Genomic DNA, 14,315 nt, shown 5'->3' on the forward strand with positions numbered 1-14,315 from the left:
TTCTGTTTGTATTGAGGCATCATTCTGGGTGATGGTAGGATGCTGCTTAAGGCTAAGTACATACCCGCCTGGGAGCAGTCTGAAACTACCCCAGAGCTAGGTAGGGTATAACATTTTAGAGGTCAAAATGCACAGTTCTGTGACTATTCCCCCTCTCTTACCAGCCTTGGAAGATATAAACCTGCCTGCAGAACACCAGTTTTTATTCCAACAATCTCTAAAAAGCCTTGGAGAAAATGTAGGATGATCTCTGATATGATTGGTACCTCTCATTTGATTACTGATGGAGCTGTGGTTGACCCCAGCTGCCTGTTCAAAATAAGTCCTTGGCTTCATCTAATCCAACACCCTCTGATGGATGAAGAATGATTAGATCTTCAGGGCAAAAGGATGTCTCTTTCTAGTAATCTAGCTTTTAGGATGTTGCATTATTAAGGCCATGCGCAGAAATTAGTTTTACCATAGGAGTACAGTTTGGATGATTTTGCTGTATCCTTACTTGCAGAGTAAAAGCCTTGAATGAATGAAATTTCTAATAATTTAGGTTTTGAATCATGCTTTGAGAGGTGTGCTTAAATGTGCAGACAGTCTTGAAATTTTGCTTCTGTTGTATTACGACTGTTTGCTTGGTTGTGAGATTAGAACTTTTCTGATAATTTAAAAGCCGACATTTTGAATGTACCTTTATGTTCTAAGCTGGATTTGGACTCCCTGTTATAAAGTTTCTTAAACAATGGGATGATAGAGGCAAATTAATGCATGGGATATCTAGGATGTTTTATATACCAAAGTTCTCCCTAAACAAGGCAGCTTCCATCAAGGTGGCAGAAGAAACAAAAATATCCCAGTCAAAGAGGATCCAGAAGGAAATGACAGGAGGATAATTCTTCAAAACCAACTAAAGAAGGGTCCCTTTCCAAAAAAAGGATCAACCCTCTGTAAAAGAAAGACTGTCTAGGTACTTATAAAGATTCAGAAAAAAATTGCCAAAGATCACTGTAATCCCTTTTTGGCTCAGGTAGAGTGGTTCTCCCTTTTAATGGAATTGATCAAGGGCAATTACCATAAACTTGTTCACAAACTTGATCTGCTCACACAGCATCAGGGGGCAAATGATGCACCTCATCTTAGAGCAGTTGCAGCCGACAGCCTGGATAACTCTATTTTGATACCTTTTAGTTGTTCCATGAGGATGTGCAACAGGTATTTAAGGAGGCAAGAAATTTTTGAGTTTATAAGTGGAAAAGGTTTTCTAGGCAGTGCCTAGCCAATAACAGACGTCATAAAGTTTTAATCCCTCTGGTTTTGAAATGTGTGTGAGCTGCTTAAAAAATGGTTTATTATATGCTTCTATCAAAGTGCATTGAGGCTTTAGTCCCCTTAAGGTATAAATACAGTGCCAAATTCAAGAAAAAACCCATTTGGTGGAGACCAGTATAAATAAACACAATACGAAGAGCAAACTTAACACCTCAGCAGCTAGAGGGGAACTCGGAAAGATTGACAAGCAACTTGGAGAAACAAAATCAAATTCTCCAGAAGGAATCCTGAATTAAGAATGGTCACTCATACTAAGGATGAGCACAAAATCACCATCAGCTCTGTCAGAAAATGTAGAAACATTACTCTGTAATACTTAGAGGTAGTGCAAAATATCACCACATACTTATCCGTTGAAGATGTATCCAACATACTAGTGGACACATTTAACTCTAGCTTTACTCCCCTGTCTTCCACAGCACCTTAGCATGTCATGCCACCACCTCCAAGCAAGTCCTGAGTGCTCTCTGCAAGGCTAAGAATGCTCGCACCACACACATGAATAATAACCGTCCATCTTCCTTCTCTGTAAAGCCATGAAGCACATCATTATGGAACATATTAACAAGGACAGTAGTCTTTAATTTCTGGAACCAAACCAATTTAGTTTGTTAAAGGCAGATCCTATGTCCTAAAGCTGCTGAACTTTTTGAACAAGTCGAGGCAATAGACTTGGACAAATCAGTCCACACTGCATACCTTGACTTGACAAAGACCTTTGATATCATTCTGCATTCTGGCATTATTGATAAGCTAATCCAGTTGAAACTAAACCCTTACATTACCTGCTGGATAGCAAACTGACTCACTGACAGGTGCGCGCACACTTCCAGGTATCAGTTCTGGGATCACTCCTCTTTGGTATTTACTTGTCTGATGGCAAGGCTAACAACAAAGGCCCATGGCTACAGAAAAGGTTTATGTAGATTTTAGGGAAGTTAATTTTAAGAACAATGTACAAGAAAAACTATGGTAGCTGAGACTTCATGTGGATAAACCACTGGGTTTGAATGGTAGTATTAATATAAAATGTTAAAATTTAAAGGTTTAAAAATGCAATGTTTTTAATATTTGTATTCATTTATTGGAGAATTTTCTAATGATGTCCTGCATCAACACATTTATGCAAAAGTTAGTCAGCTGATTTTTTTTTTTATCCAATGAGATTTTCTAACATCATAAAAAACAGTTTTAACTCACTTTATATTCTTAAGTTTGTTAACTTAAGATAAAAGTGCTAAATACGTTTTCAGGTTTATTTGTGGTGCCTTTATTGTTTTATTTGTATTGTTTAGTGTACCATTCATTATAGTCTTTGCTGTTTTTTTTTTTTTTTTGCTGATTGCTCTGACCTCTGCAAGAGGATTATCTGAGTTGCTAACTATTGTGGTGGGTAGTGCCTGTCTCAATTTTCAGAGGGGACAGGGTTTCTTTGAGAATTAATCCTACTTTTATGCCTAAGATAACATCAGAGTTTACTTTTAAGCCAAATTATTCATCTCCCTGTTTTCATCCTTGAACCCAAAAATGAGGGCAAATGTATACTTCATACCTTGGATGTCCACAGACAACTCTGGCACAATTTTGACATAACTAAATCTCAGCCCTTCAAACCAGTTGCTCTGTTCTTGAGAAGGTAAGAAGGGTGTGTCAAAGCAGACAGTTTCCAAATGGTTGTCTTAGGCTAATACCTTTTGTTGTTCCCACCACAACAAAACTATTCCAGCCTCTGTCAAGACGGACTACCAGGACATTAGCTTCATATATATACATATTCTAGAAGCAGCAGCTTGGTTCTTTGTACATACCTTTACAAAGCACTACAAGTTTGATTCCTTCTGTAGGTCTAGATCAGGCTTTGCTAGGGCCATTCTGCAGGGACTCCTAGAACCTTCCCCTTCCACCTCACCAAATGTAGCTAGCTGGGGTAATCTACCCATATAGCTAAGGCTACTGCAGTGGTGATCAAAATGGTGAATGTAAGAAAAGTTACTATATTAGATGTTCGAATGATCACGGGCTGCAGTATTCCCTCCACCACATATCTCTCAACTGTCCAGATTTTAGCCTCATATATTTACTCAGTTCCTCATAAAATGTGTGGTTTTATGGTAAGTAATTGAGGATTGAAGTAACTAAATAGGTATTTGAGTTTGACTTCATATCCTTCAGAAAATACATAATTCCAAACCTGTTATTCTAGGAACTTTCTAAATTTATTAGAGCAATATTTAAAACCTGTCCCTATTTTTGGGCCTTTGTCCACCCATTATTTCTGACTTTGTCCAGTTTTCTAATGCCAAGAGGTATGCTGCTCCAATTTTTTTTGTAAAATGTTTTGCCAGGGTGTGGGCATTTCATGTCCTTTTACTCCTAGCCATGTCCTCTGGGCTTAGCCTCCCTCTTAATTTCCATGAAAGCTCTGAAGGGTTTGGTGCTTAAATCAGTTTTTTGACTGCACACCTCAAGTTGTCTAATGATTTGGGTGTGTAGAAGGTGCCTTAAAGCTTTGGAAAGCTGGACAGCTGTTCTATCCTTGCCAAGATATAATCCATATAACTATACTTTATTGCAGCATTGATCATTCGAACATTCACTGCTATGGGAAGTTTAATTACACAATTGCACTTAAGTATATGGCACTCAGTCATGGCATAAAACTGTGACTCAGAGTAGAAAATACAGCAAATGGGATATAATTGAGTGCACACGTTTGACTTGTGTCTCTTTGAACATATCAAATCTATTGGCGCCTGTAGTAATTGTATAACGATCCCCAGAAATCTTTCTTCCAATTTCTTTTTTTTCTCCATCATTACAGCTGTGATATTTTTTTAATTGTAGGTTCAACACAAGGTTACACAGTTTATTCACACCGAAGGAGAAGGTGGATAAGAGCATGGCGAATGGCCGTGTGTCGTGCAGTGAGCTCCAGGATGGTAATGCTAATTATGACATGCTGTGTGATGATCCAACCGTGCCGTTGCTACTTGCAGGTAAGACTAATCAGGCAGGATGCAGCTCTGTCATGACAGAACACACCTTCAAAACATGTGACAAAGGTACGGCACGCACTTTATATCACATAAAAGAATACATATGTGGGTAAGTTTTCTAGGGGCCCTTTGTTGCATTACCCTCTGATTCTAATCCTGCTCTCCACTGTCTATCAGTAGTCATTTATCTCCCCAAGACATTAAAGAAATCCATGTACTAAGGCAGGTTTGTTGAATACAGCATGATGATATGGCTGTTGTGTACAGAACAGTAGTCTGTCAGGTGCTACAGACATTGTGTAAAAGGTTCGCTATCTGAAGTGAGATCTTTTATGTTCTTTTCAAAGTGGGACACTGGTGATTGTTCTATGGCTGTGAAACATGTCCACTTCCCTCCACTTAGTAACATCTTTAAGTAGGATAAATCTGAGCTCCCTCACAATGGTATCATCGTAAGAACTACAAGGCAGTTAAGTTCCGTGTCTCCTTAGGTCTTGCCAACAGCCACCCTCTTGCTGTAAACCCCTTCTCGTGAACGGCAAGGCAGTTCCTTCACTGAGCCAAATTATAGGCACTCATACAATTGTCTAGTTTTCATTTGATAATGATATGGTGTCAGTTTTTTTAACTTATAAAGCAAGTCTGTTTCAGAGCTGGATAACTTTCTCTCTAGTGTATGTTAGGTGTTGGAGACATAAGTCCCTAGTTTTTATTAATGGAACTATTTGATTAGCAGGTGTGTAGGAGTTGAAGACTATATCCTCCTAATGATACATAATGCAAGGTATAGATCATCCTGAACAGCCTATAAACACATCGTAGGAGTAAAGAGATAGCACTTCAAGCCTTTTCTTGGTAGTTCAGGGACTCAAGGCCAACGGTGTTCTTTGTTAGGAACCTCTGGAGCCTTTGCAGTTGCTTAGTATGTCTAAAACTACATCCTAAAGAGGGTGTTATGCTCAATTATTATAGTTAGGGCAGCATACAGAGGGATGAAAACTTCTTTTGACCTGGATAATATCTTTATAGATATTAATTGTAGTAGATATGAAGTTTCTCTGACTGTTGCAAGGTGATCGAAGGACGCAAAATTATCCACCCCAGTTACAAGATCAGTAAAGTTCCCTGGTCCCTAACTTGATTATTTTTGAAGTAGGGGTTAATAGGTAAAAACTGTACATTGCGGGAGGGTGTTAATGAATTGTGATGACAATATATTTTTCACATTTAATTTTAGCCCTTTTTTGATATGACACTCATTTATGACGGTAAATTCTTTCTGTAATGAATGAATGAGCATCTTTGGGAGAATCGACAGTAGTGTCTAGTCTGCAATCATCTGTAGACTTAGCCAAAGGGTCTGATTCCCAGTCATAAGCTGAGAGAAATGGGTAGCATTTACCTGTTCACGCAGTCTTAAATGACATTACTACCTCAGAAATGTAAAACAAATCCAAACACAGCAACACGAAATCTCCAAGAAAAGATTCCTTGAAGGCTGTTTGCAGAGGTATCAGAAGCACCATTAAAAGTTGGAGTTTATTTCCAGTGACTGCCTCCGGAGTGTATTTTTTTTTTTTGAATACCTCAGAAATGTTTGTGTTTGGGGTAACTGAATTTGTGATGGTTGCATTTACTCACTACCTCACCTGTCTTTCACAAAGTTACCTCTGCTGTCCTTAAAGGAAACCAGTCTCTAGGTCAAATGCATTATTTTAGATACAAAGGGCGTGAGGGGATATGTATCTAGCCCTTCTAATCCATTTCAGTAAGATATGACGATGCTACAAAACAAGTTATTTTACTGAGCGTATAGAATGCATTTTTTTTGGGGGGATGATACATTACATTTTTGGATCCCCCCTCACTGCAGCTCTCCATCTTTGTTAATTCAGGCCTGTGTGTCTTGCACCACTGCTGACCCCCAGTCCCTGATGTACTCGTATGTCATAGGGCTCCAGCCTAGTTAAGGCATGGGAAGGGGAGGCATGATTAAAAGGCCATCATTTGTGGCTGTAGAGGACTACAGCAGTGTACCTCCCAAGCAGATGGCACAGAGAATTAAGTCTGCATTATTTAAAAAATTTCCTATGGTACAGGGTTTTATTGCTTCAGCCTTTATTTGCCTGCTATGTGACTTTCAGGAAGTCACTTAACCAGATAGTGCTTTTGGACAGTTGATTTAATCTGGGCTTTGGCTTCTTAATGGTCTTTCACCCTACATGTCTAGTACTCTTACCTTTGAAAGAAATGGATATTAAGGTCAGGTGGATATCTTCTAACACCTACCTGCATACCACTTCTTAACATTTCAGCCTTTTCAATAAGTTTCACGTTTTGTTCTTCCAACTGCAATCCCACCAGCTGCTGCCAGTGAACTGCCCTGTAGTGAAAGAACATAACCACACCTATCCAAGTTGTTGCAATGCACTGGACTCTGACACTGTCTTGTACTGGAGCTTGTTTCTTTATTGGCCTGATTTTCAACAATAGTGTAGTTAAGTTCTGAACCTCTAGATCAGAGTTATTGCTGGTGTAAATTGCTTGGATGCTGCTTGCTTTGTCAGCATGCTTCATTAAAATGTTTTCCTTTAAACCCGCAGCTTAACTGCCTGAAAATCTTTATAGTCAGTTCTTAGTTTTAGATTTACCTTATTGACTGGCTTTTTATGCATACTAATGACTTTCTGATGCCTAAATTGCCCTTCTGCATTACAACTCTTATCTTCCCCATAATGTGAGAACACAAGTTTCCATTAACCACCAGGGATCCTAGTTCATTGCATTTATTGTCTATTTAATTCTAAAAACTAACATTTGCAATAACTAAACATTAATTTTCTTACTCTGCTTTCTTTTAAACAAGAGCTCCTGTCTGTTTAGTCTTGCTTGCTTTTTCTTATGCTGATGTGTGTTGACTGGTTATTTGTTACTAATGTACTGTGTAATAAACTGAATTGTATGTTGCTTTCAATGTTCTGCCATCTAATTAAAAATGAAATTTTCAGCATTTTTAAGGGATAGTTGAAATGATCAACAGCAATATACTGCAAGAGGTTCCCAGGTATGTTTAATGTTTTACTCATAGTTTTGAAAGAGAGACACATTGAGCAAGTATGTTTACCTTAATGTCTATTGTGAATGTAGCTAAAAAACCTTAGAAGTAATATTTGTGGAAGCAGTGCTACCTTGGCTCGTATTGGCATCTTTTCCCCTGGCAGAATGTGCTTTACTGATGGGGCCTCTGCAGTTCTTATTCATGTGTAGCTGGCTCATCAATTTGCCTGGAATATTTTCTCAGATTTGGCAACTCTTAACATCATTGAGGAACGAATCTTGTGGCCAGCTGGTACTCCTGAAATGTCTGAGCCAACCAGCCAATTAGGTCCTACATCTGTGTCCCATTCCTACCCCTGCTTTTCCACAGGATCTGGTACCTTCTACCCCTAAAATGCAGGAGCTAAACAGGTCACATCTCTATACCCTCCCAATCCTTCCTGACCTGAAAGAAGAAAAATATATTTAAAAAAAAAAAAAACTCCTTTCTTTCCTTAAACTGTAGCAAACTGATTACTACACTGGCAACAAGCAGTTGCTAGAGTTTGTGCCAGGGACATTAGTGCTTCAATTCTGTGTGTTAATCATTTAAACTCTAGCAGACTGCTTCCTACATTTGTAATAAGCAGTTGCTGCAGTTTAGGCCATACACTGAGAGCTACAGTGCTCAGCTTTAATTGCAAATGCAATACCAGTATGTGATATTACTAGAGTTTGATTGGGATGGGTCAGTTGTACCTCCCTACACTTTTTTGCCTGGGGCATCTGCCCTCTTCACTCCACCCTAGCTATGCTGCTACTCATAGAAAAGTGACGTGTGAGTGTAAAACAAAAGGCACTGTACTCTGGCATTTGATTTTTTTTTTACCTTTTATAACAAAGCAGCACATCAGAAGTTTTCCATCATTCCTAGACCTTTCTGGCAGCTTTCCTTTGCAAGATTTAAGGTTTAATGATGCCATGAATCATGAACAGTAGAAGTTTAAGGCCTTCCTCACTGCTGCTCCTGTTTTGCACAGGATGAATCTGCAAAAAGCGATAAGGGAAGGAACTTCAGTGGTGATATGAAGAGGCACTAGTTTAATGATACTTGGATGAGGTTAGGACAAAAAGCTTTGGGTATAAGCCTCTTAAACCTTAGATTAGGTAACAAAGCCCCGACTAAAGTCCACCAGGCCTGAGATTATGGATATGAAGTTCACTTGACTTGAGGCTAAAGATCACAAAGCCTAGATCTAAGCCCTCTAGACCTGAGGTTCAGAATCAAAATCACACACGCAAGACCAGACTCGGGGAATCATTGTTTGGATCCTTTCTTTGATTATCTTGTAGGCTCTATTCCCTTAATATGATGCTCTTGTGCAGCTCAGTTTGAAGATTCATTGGTGAAAGTTGATCAGCTTCCTAGTTCCAGTGAGCAGAAAGGTGCTGAATAACTTATCCTTGAATCTTCCAGAGTGAGTTTCCATTTTTTTTTTTAAGGAGGGTCATTCTGAGCTATTTCTGCAGCGACTGCATACACACTGTAGCTCTGCTTCTTCTGTCCATTATGCCCAAATGAGGTGAAAGATTGTGTGGACCCCTTCAGAAACATTACTTTAAACTGCTGCATATCCACATGGGTGACGCATATGTTGTCAAATGTCAACTTGCTTTTCCATCACCTGGTAACATTTTGAAGTCCTCTCGCCAAAAACATCCATTTCATAACTAAGTAGTTGTGAGTATGCTACTAATCCTGGCCTAGTCATGGATGATATAGGACTTATGCACAACTGGCATGGTTTAACCATGAAGGCAACACCTGAATGGGTAGGCTATTGCCAAGAGTAGGTAAATGCTGCTTCATGGTTGCACTGTAATTTTTATAAACTTATGCTATTTTAAAAATATATTTATTAACTAACTGCAGCAAATAAATCTGTTATATAAAAGCCCATTTTTTCAGTTGATGGATGTCTTGATATGCACCAGAAAGCAGAGGTTTCCGATATGCACCAGAAAGCAGAGGTTTCTTCTATACATAGTGAACAGGTGCACATATATGAAAATGCTTGCTCTCAGTGAAGGAATGTAAGTGTAGATGTTCTTCGTACTGATTGTTTCAATGACTTAGTTTTGCCATCCTGTCTGACCTCTAGAGCTTTGCATCTTTTTCCAAGCCAGTCAGACTCCTCCTCCCCCCTTAAGATATTGCCATATCTGCATTTTAAATGGGAGTTGCTTTGAGTCCTCCAGTTCTTTCTTGTCGAGAAGAGTGAGGAGTTCCTGTTCTGTGTTTAGGTGTTTTGCTCTATTTCTGATTTGACTGATTTTCTACAGTTTTAGAATACTTAAAATACCCCACTGAGAAAAATCTTCCTTCCCTTTGTCTGACTGCAAACATTTTTTTTTTGAGGGGGCCCATGATTCTAAGAATATGGTGTAGGTGTGGAATGCGTGCCTCTGAAAAGAAAATGTGTGCATGCCGGTGGCAGATTTCACGTATGGATTTTCACACCTAGTATCTATTTTGCTTGAACCCCTAATCATAATGTATCCTGTGTTGCATGTTTAGTAGAAAATCCTAAGAGGAGGGGGAAGCATTTTGCAGCTTTATCTTTACCTGAAGAGACTGGAGACCAATTCTAGGAAGCCTATCAGACCAGGTAAGCTACTACTATTGTCTACTACAGGCATCCCCCTAAGAAGCATGTACAATGGACCCTTCAAGAGAAGCAAGAAGCTAAGGGTATACATAGTCCCAGCTGATGGTTGTAGGTTTAAGGTCATTGGCTCTACAAAGACACTCTAGCTTTCTGCTGTCAGAAGTGATAGACAAAACCACATAAAAATCTCATTTCCTCCTCTTTGGGATATGACTGACTATGATAATTTCCAAGCCTGTCTTTTGGTTACTCTCTAGAAGTCACTGCATTTAGAGAATCCCTTCCTTTATAGGGTCCACTTCACATGGAAACCTAAGGAAGTTTGTGATGCAATGACAGGGGTAGTAGATTCTTAGGGTGTGTTTGGAAAGTCTGTACTACAATATCCTTTTTCTATCAGATGAATGGTGAGGTCCCACTGCTATGTCCTCCAGGAAAAGGTGGGCATGTTAGGGAAACCTCCCAGGGTAAAACTGAGTAAGCTTACCCACAGAGCCACGCAGGTGGGCAAGCATGCTATTAAATGCAGTGGTGATGCTGCTATGGGGTCTGTAATCAGAAGATCCATCTTTGCCAAGTGATGTCATGGTGCAGTTCCTTAATGCTTATTGGGTATGAAACTAATTTTTTTTGAGTGCCCCCCTGAGATTCTCCATAAACTAAAGGAAGCGGGTAAAAATATGGAACCAATGAAGTAGTTATTCACCCACCAGTTCAAAAATATAATGGAAGCTGTCCCTTTTAACAACTTCAAACAAAAGAGAAAACCGTGAAGAGTAAAAAGGCCTTTCAAAAATGTAAATCACAAGACCAAAAAGTGAAGTTTAGGAGGCAACAGGGCCTGGACTCTTGCAGATTGCAAGAAGTGACTATCTACCACCCCCTTTGTCCCAAACCAGACCCCTTCCAGAATTAGGAAGTGGTCTGTCCTTTGTTGCAGAAAAGAAATGTAAAGAAATTACAAACAATTTTTGGGAGATGCTGATTCTCTACCAATCCAGACTGCACTTTTTGTCTACCTCATAGTTTCGATAGATGCCACTCATACCAATTAAACAAGCACATTTGATGCTGCTACTTCTATAATGGCTGCTAGAATAGACAGCAACTGAGAAGATTCCACAGGGAGAAGAAAATGACCTTTTATTTTAGACTTTCTATCAGTAAGAAAAGGACTTTGAATGCATGTTCCTTCAATATCCAGTCTAAACCAGTTCCTAAAGATTCCAAAGTTTAAACTGTTAATTTGGCACACCTTTCTGTCACTGTTTTCCTCAGGCCCTAATGAAGCCCTTAAAACTGAAGGATGCCTGCATTCACATTCCAAGGGGATTTCACTATACATTTACTTCCTTGCTCTTTGGGTCATCTGCTGTTTTCAGGTCCATTCCCAAATTATGGCCCTAATGTTAGTTCATTGCTGATTTAACAGCTTGCATTTGTGGCTGTGGAAATTTCCACAGTATTTATGGTTCCACCTTATATTTTTAACTATCTGTAATGTTTAATAAACATGGTATGGACTTGTTAAAAATTATAGTTAGGGAGAATTCTAAAAAATGACTATACTTTTACAACTGGTAATTGGGATACTAGTATAAAGTCTGATTTGCTTCTTGAGCAATATACTGACTCCTATTACAGGGTATTTAGTTGTATAGATTGCCAAGGAGTCCCATAAAGGCTAGGAAAATTAAAATAATTTGAGAGGAATGCTAATGCATATAAGACTTATGCTGCTTACCCAGCCCCTAAACATAATCACATATTGACTTCTCCCTCAGATGTTAGATATTGTTACGAGGACTGATTCTGGTGCTAATACTGGCCCAAATCTTTCATGTAATGCTTGGCGAACCCCTCCTGATAACCTGGCCTATTCTGACTTCTCAAATATTCCTTTTTTGGATAGTGATAGATTTGGAAAAGCAATCCACGACCATCTTCAGACCCCAATCAACAAAAAAGAAAAGGTCCCAATGGTCCGAGGACAGGGACGGACCAAGAGGCAATAACTTTAGAAGCATCAAACACTGACATTTTGATACTTCTAAAAATGGTTCTAAAATCAACTATCTGCTATCGTTACTGATGCGCACTTTAAACTCTTTGAAAGGGGTTTTACTTTTGTACCCACATCTAAACTCAATGTGACAGACACCTTATTGGAGTTAAAGCTTTTTGTCTGAAAAATGAATGTCCATCTTTTTTGAATTTGTTTCTAGTGTTAAGAAAAAAAATACTTTCATCCCTCCAAGCGTTCATTAATCATCTCCTTTGAGAATTTATGCAGGCACTATATTTACACACTACGGCAATCTCTTCATTGTTAAGATTTTGAGACCTGATAGAGGAGCAGGGGTAGTTTAAATAGACTTGATTGATTATTCCAGCAAAATGTTGTACTTACTATAAGATGTGAATAAATATATTACTGTGTCTTTAAATGAGATCAATTTGGCTTATTGTAAAATTGATCTTTGTTACTCAATGGTCTTATTTCTCATGCTGCTTACACATTTTTATACATTGCACAGCCTATGGTACAAACTATTTTGGTGTCCCCCCAAAGGGTACACAAGGATATTTTCAATCCTCAGAGAGAGACAGTGGCTGCAAAACATTCTAAGACTTTTCCTTTGGCTGTCTGCATTGATAGGACTTTAAAAGTTTTCACAAGTGATTTTAAATATATTTTGAGGGACTCAACTTTTTTTAAGAACATTACCTTTTGGATTCCTGCATTGTTGACACATTTAGTATGGATAGATATGCTCTTATTTGGAGGTATTCCGTTAACGAGTGGCTTGGAAAGGTTTTCAGAAGCTTTGATATGTTGCTCGACTGTATCAGCAGAACAGTATAGGATTTTGATGAATTTTGAATTTTATGGAATTAGTGTTGGATAATAACGTTTTATCATCTGAATGTGAATATTACAAACGAGTGCAGGGTGTGGCAGTTGGTGCAATTTGTGCTCGGATTTATGCAAACGTGTGCATGGGAGCAAAATATACTTTTTGATTCTCCATATAATTGTTGGTCCTTTGACACCTGTTTGGATGTTATCTTTATGTTATGGAGTGAAACTAGAAGTAGACTTGGTGAATTTGTATCTTTTATTAACTCTACCACTTCATATTTAAGATTTAGCCACAATTTTTGAAACTTCTGCAAATTATTTGGATGTAACTACACATATAACAATGGGGCAAATTCAAGTCTACAATATACAGGAACCCCACATTCTCAAATTCATACTTACACGTTTCCAGTTAGCATCCAATGTTCCAAAAAAGGTAAAAGGGTAATTTGTAAGGTTTAGTAGGAAGATTATTGAGTCAGTGTTGAATATAGAATGTGGGCAATTTGTAGAGGGTATCCTAGGAACTTTGTGGAAAAAAAATTGAAGATAGTTATATACCTGAGCCTCAAGATTTGTACCCATTTTTTTAGGACAACCAGAACCATTGAGTGAGTCTTCTGGCAGTTGTGTTTTTTTTTTAAAAGTGTTGTGTGCTATCACCCTCTTAGTAATGAAATTTACTTTGCACTTGATTACAAGGTAAGTATCCGTCTGGACTGGAAGCACATTTTTAGCAGAGGCCCGGGGAGAAAAGCTCCATACAAAAGCAACACTTCAACTGATATATAGAGAAATACAATAAAACAAATACTGTAGGAAAAAAAAAAGACAGTGGTAACATCTTGCTGGGAATTGAAAGTATAATTAATGCATCATAAATAGCTACTCTGGAGCAACATTAGGTGAGAACAATATACACACAGAGTATGATACAAGACCAATAGACTGCAGTATTAGTAAGCATGTAATATGGCAATATGGCCAGTGATTGGAAAGATGATCTCTGAGGCTTTGTTTGAATTTGAGGGTGTTAAGATTGAGAATGTGCTGAGGTAATAGACTCCAAGACTTGGATATTTTGTTGGAGGTACAGTGAGTCTCCAAAACTGTTTATAGATTTGGTTGCTTTTAGCAGAAGTTTATCAGAGGAATGTAGGTCTCTGAGGTTAGTGTTAGCTTGGACTAAGTCTTTTAGGTCTGGGCAGTTATTTGGTTTGGTTAAAATTGTATGGGCCGCAGTGAGTTGGTTAAGTTGAAGTAGATTGGATAGCTCAATCCAGTTTTTAGAGCTAGGCAGTGGTGATCCCTATAGGAAATGTTGGCAGCAAATTTTGCTGTTTTATTATAACATGCCTCTAGGAGGTTTAGTTTGGTGCTGCGTAAGTTAGCAAAGATTTGTGAAGAGAAGAGTGGATAGAAAAATATGAC

General features: G+C 38.5%; 1 protein-coding gene across 1 annotated transcript in view; it reads left to right on the top strand.

The window, feature by feature from the left end:
* The window catches only part of SLC24A4 (solute carrier family 24 member 4), a 1,237,943-nt gene that overhangs the window by 375,884 nt on the left and 847,744 nt on the right, over positions 1–14,315 (top strand). Inside the window, exon 8 of the mRNA XM_044074649.1 lies at positions 4,165–4,259. Within this exon, the coding sequence (XP_043930584.1) occupies positions 4,165–4,259 (95 nt within the window). The remainder of the gene's footprint in view (positions 1–4,164; positions 4,260–14,315) is intronic.

Source organism: Protopterus annectens, chromosome 6.part0, assembly GCF_019279795.1.
Source record: "Protopterus annectens isolate FY-2018-M chromosome 6.part0, PAN1.0, whole genome shotgun sequence".
NCBI lineage: Eukaryota > Metazoa > Chordata > Ceratodontiformes > Protopteridae > Protopterus > Protopterus annectens.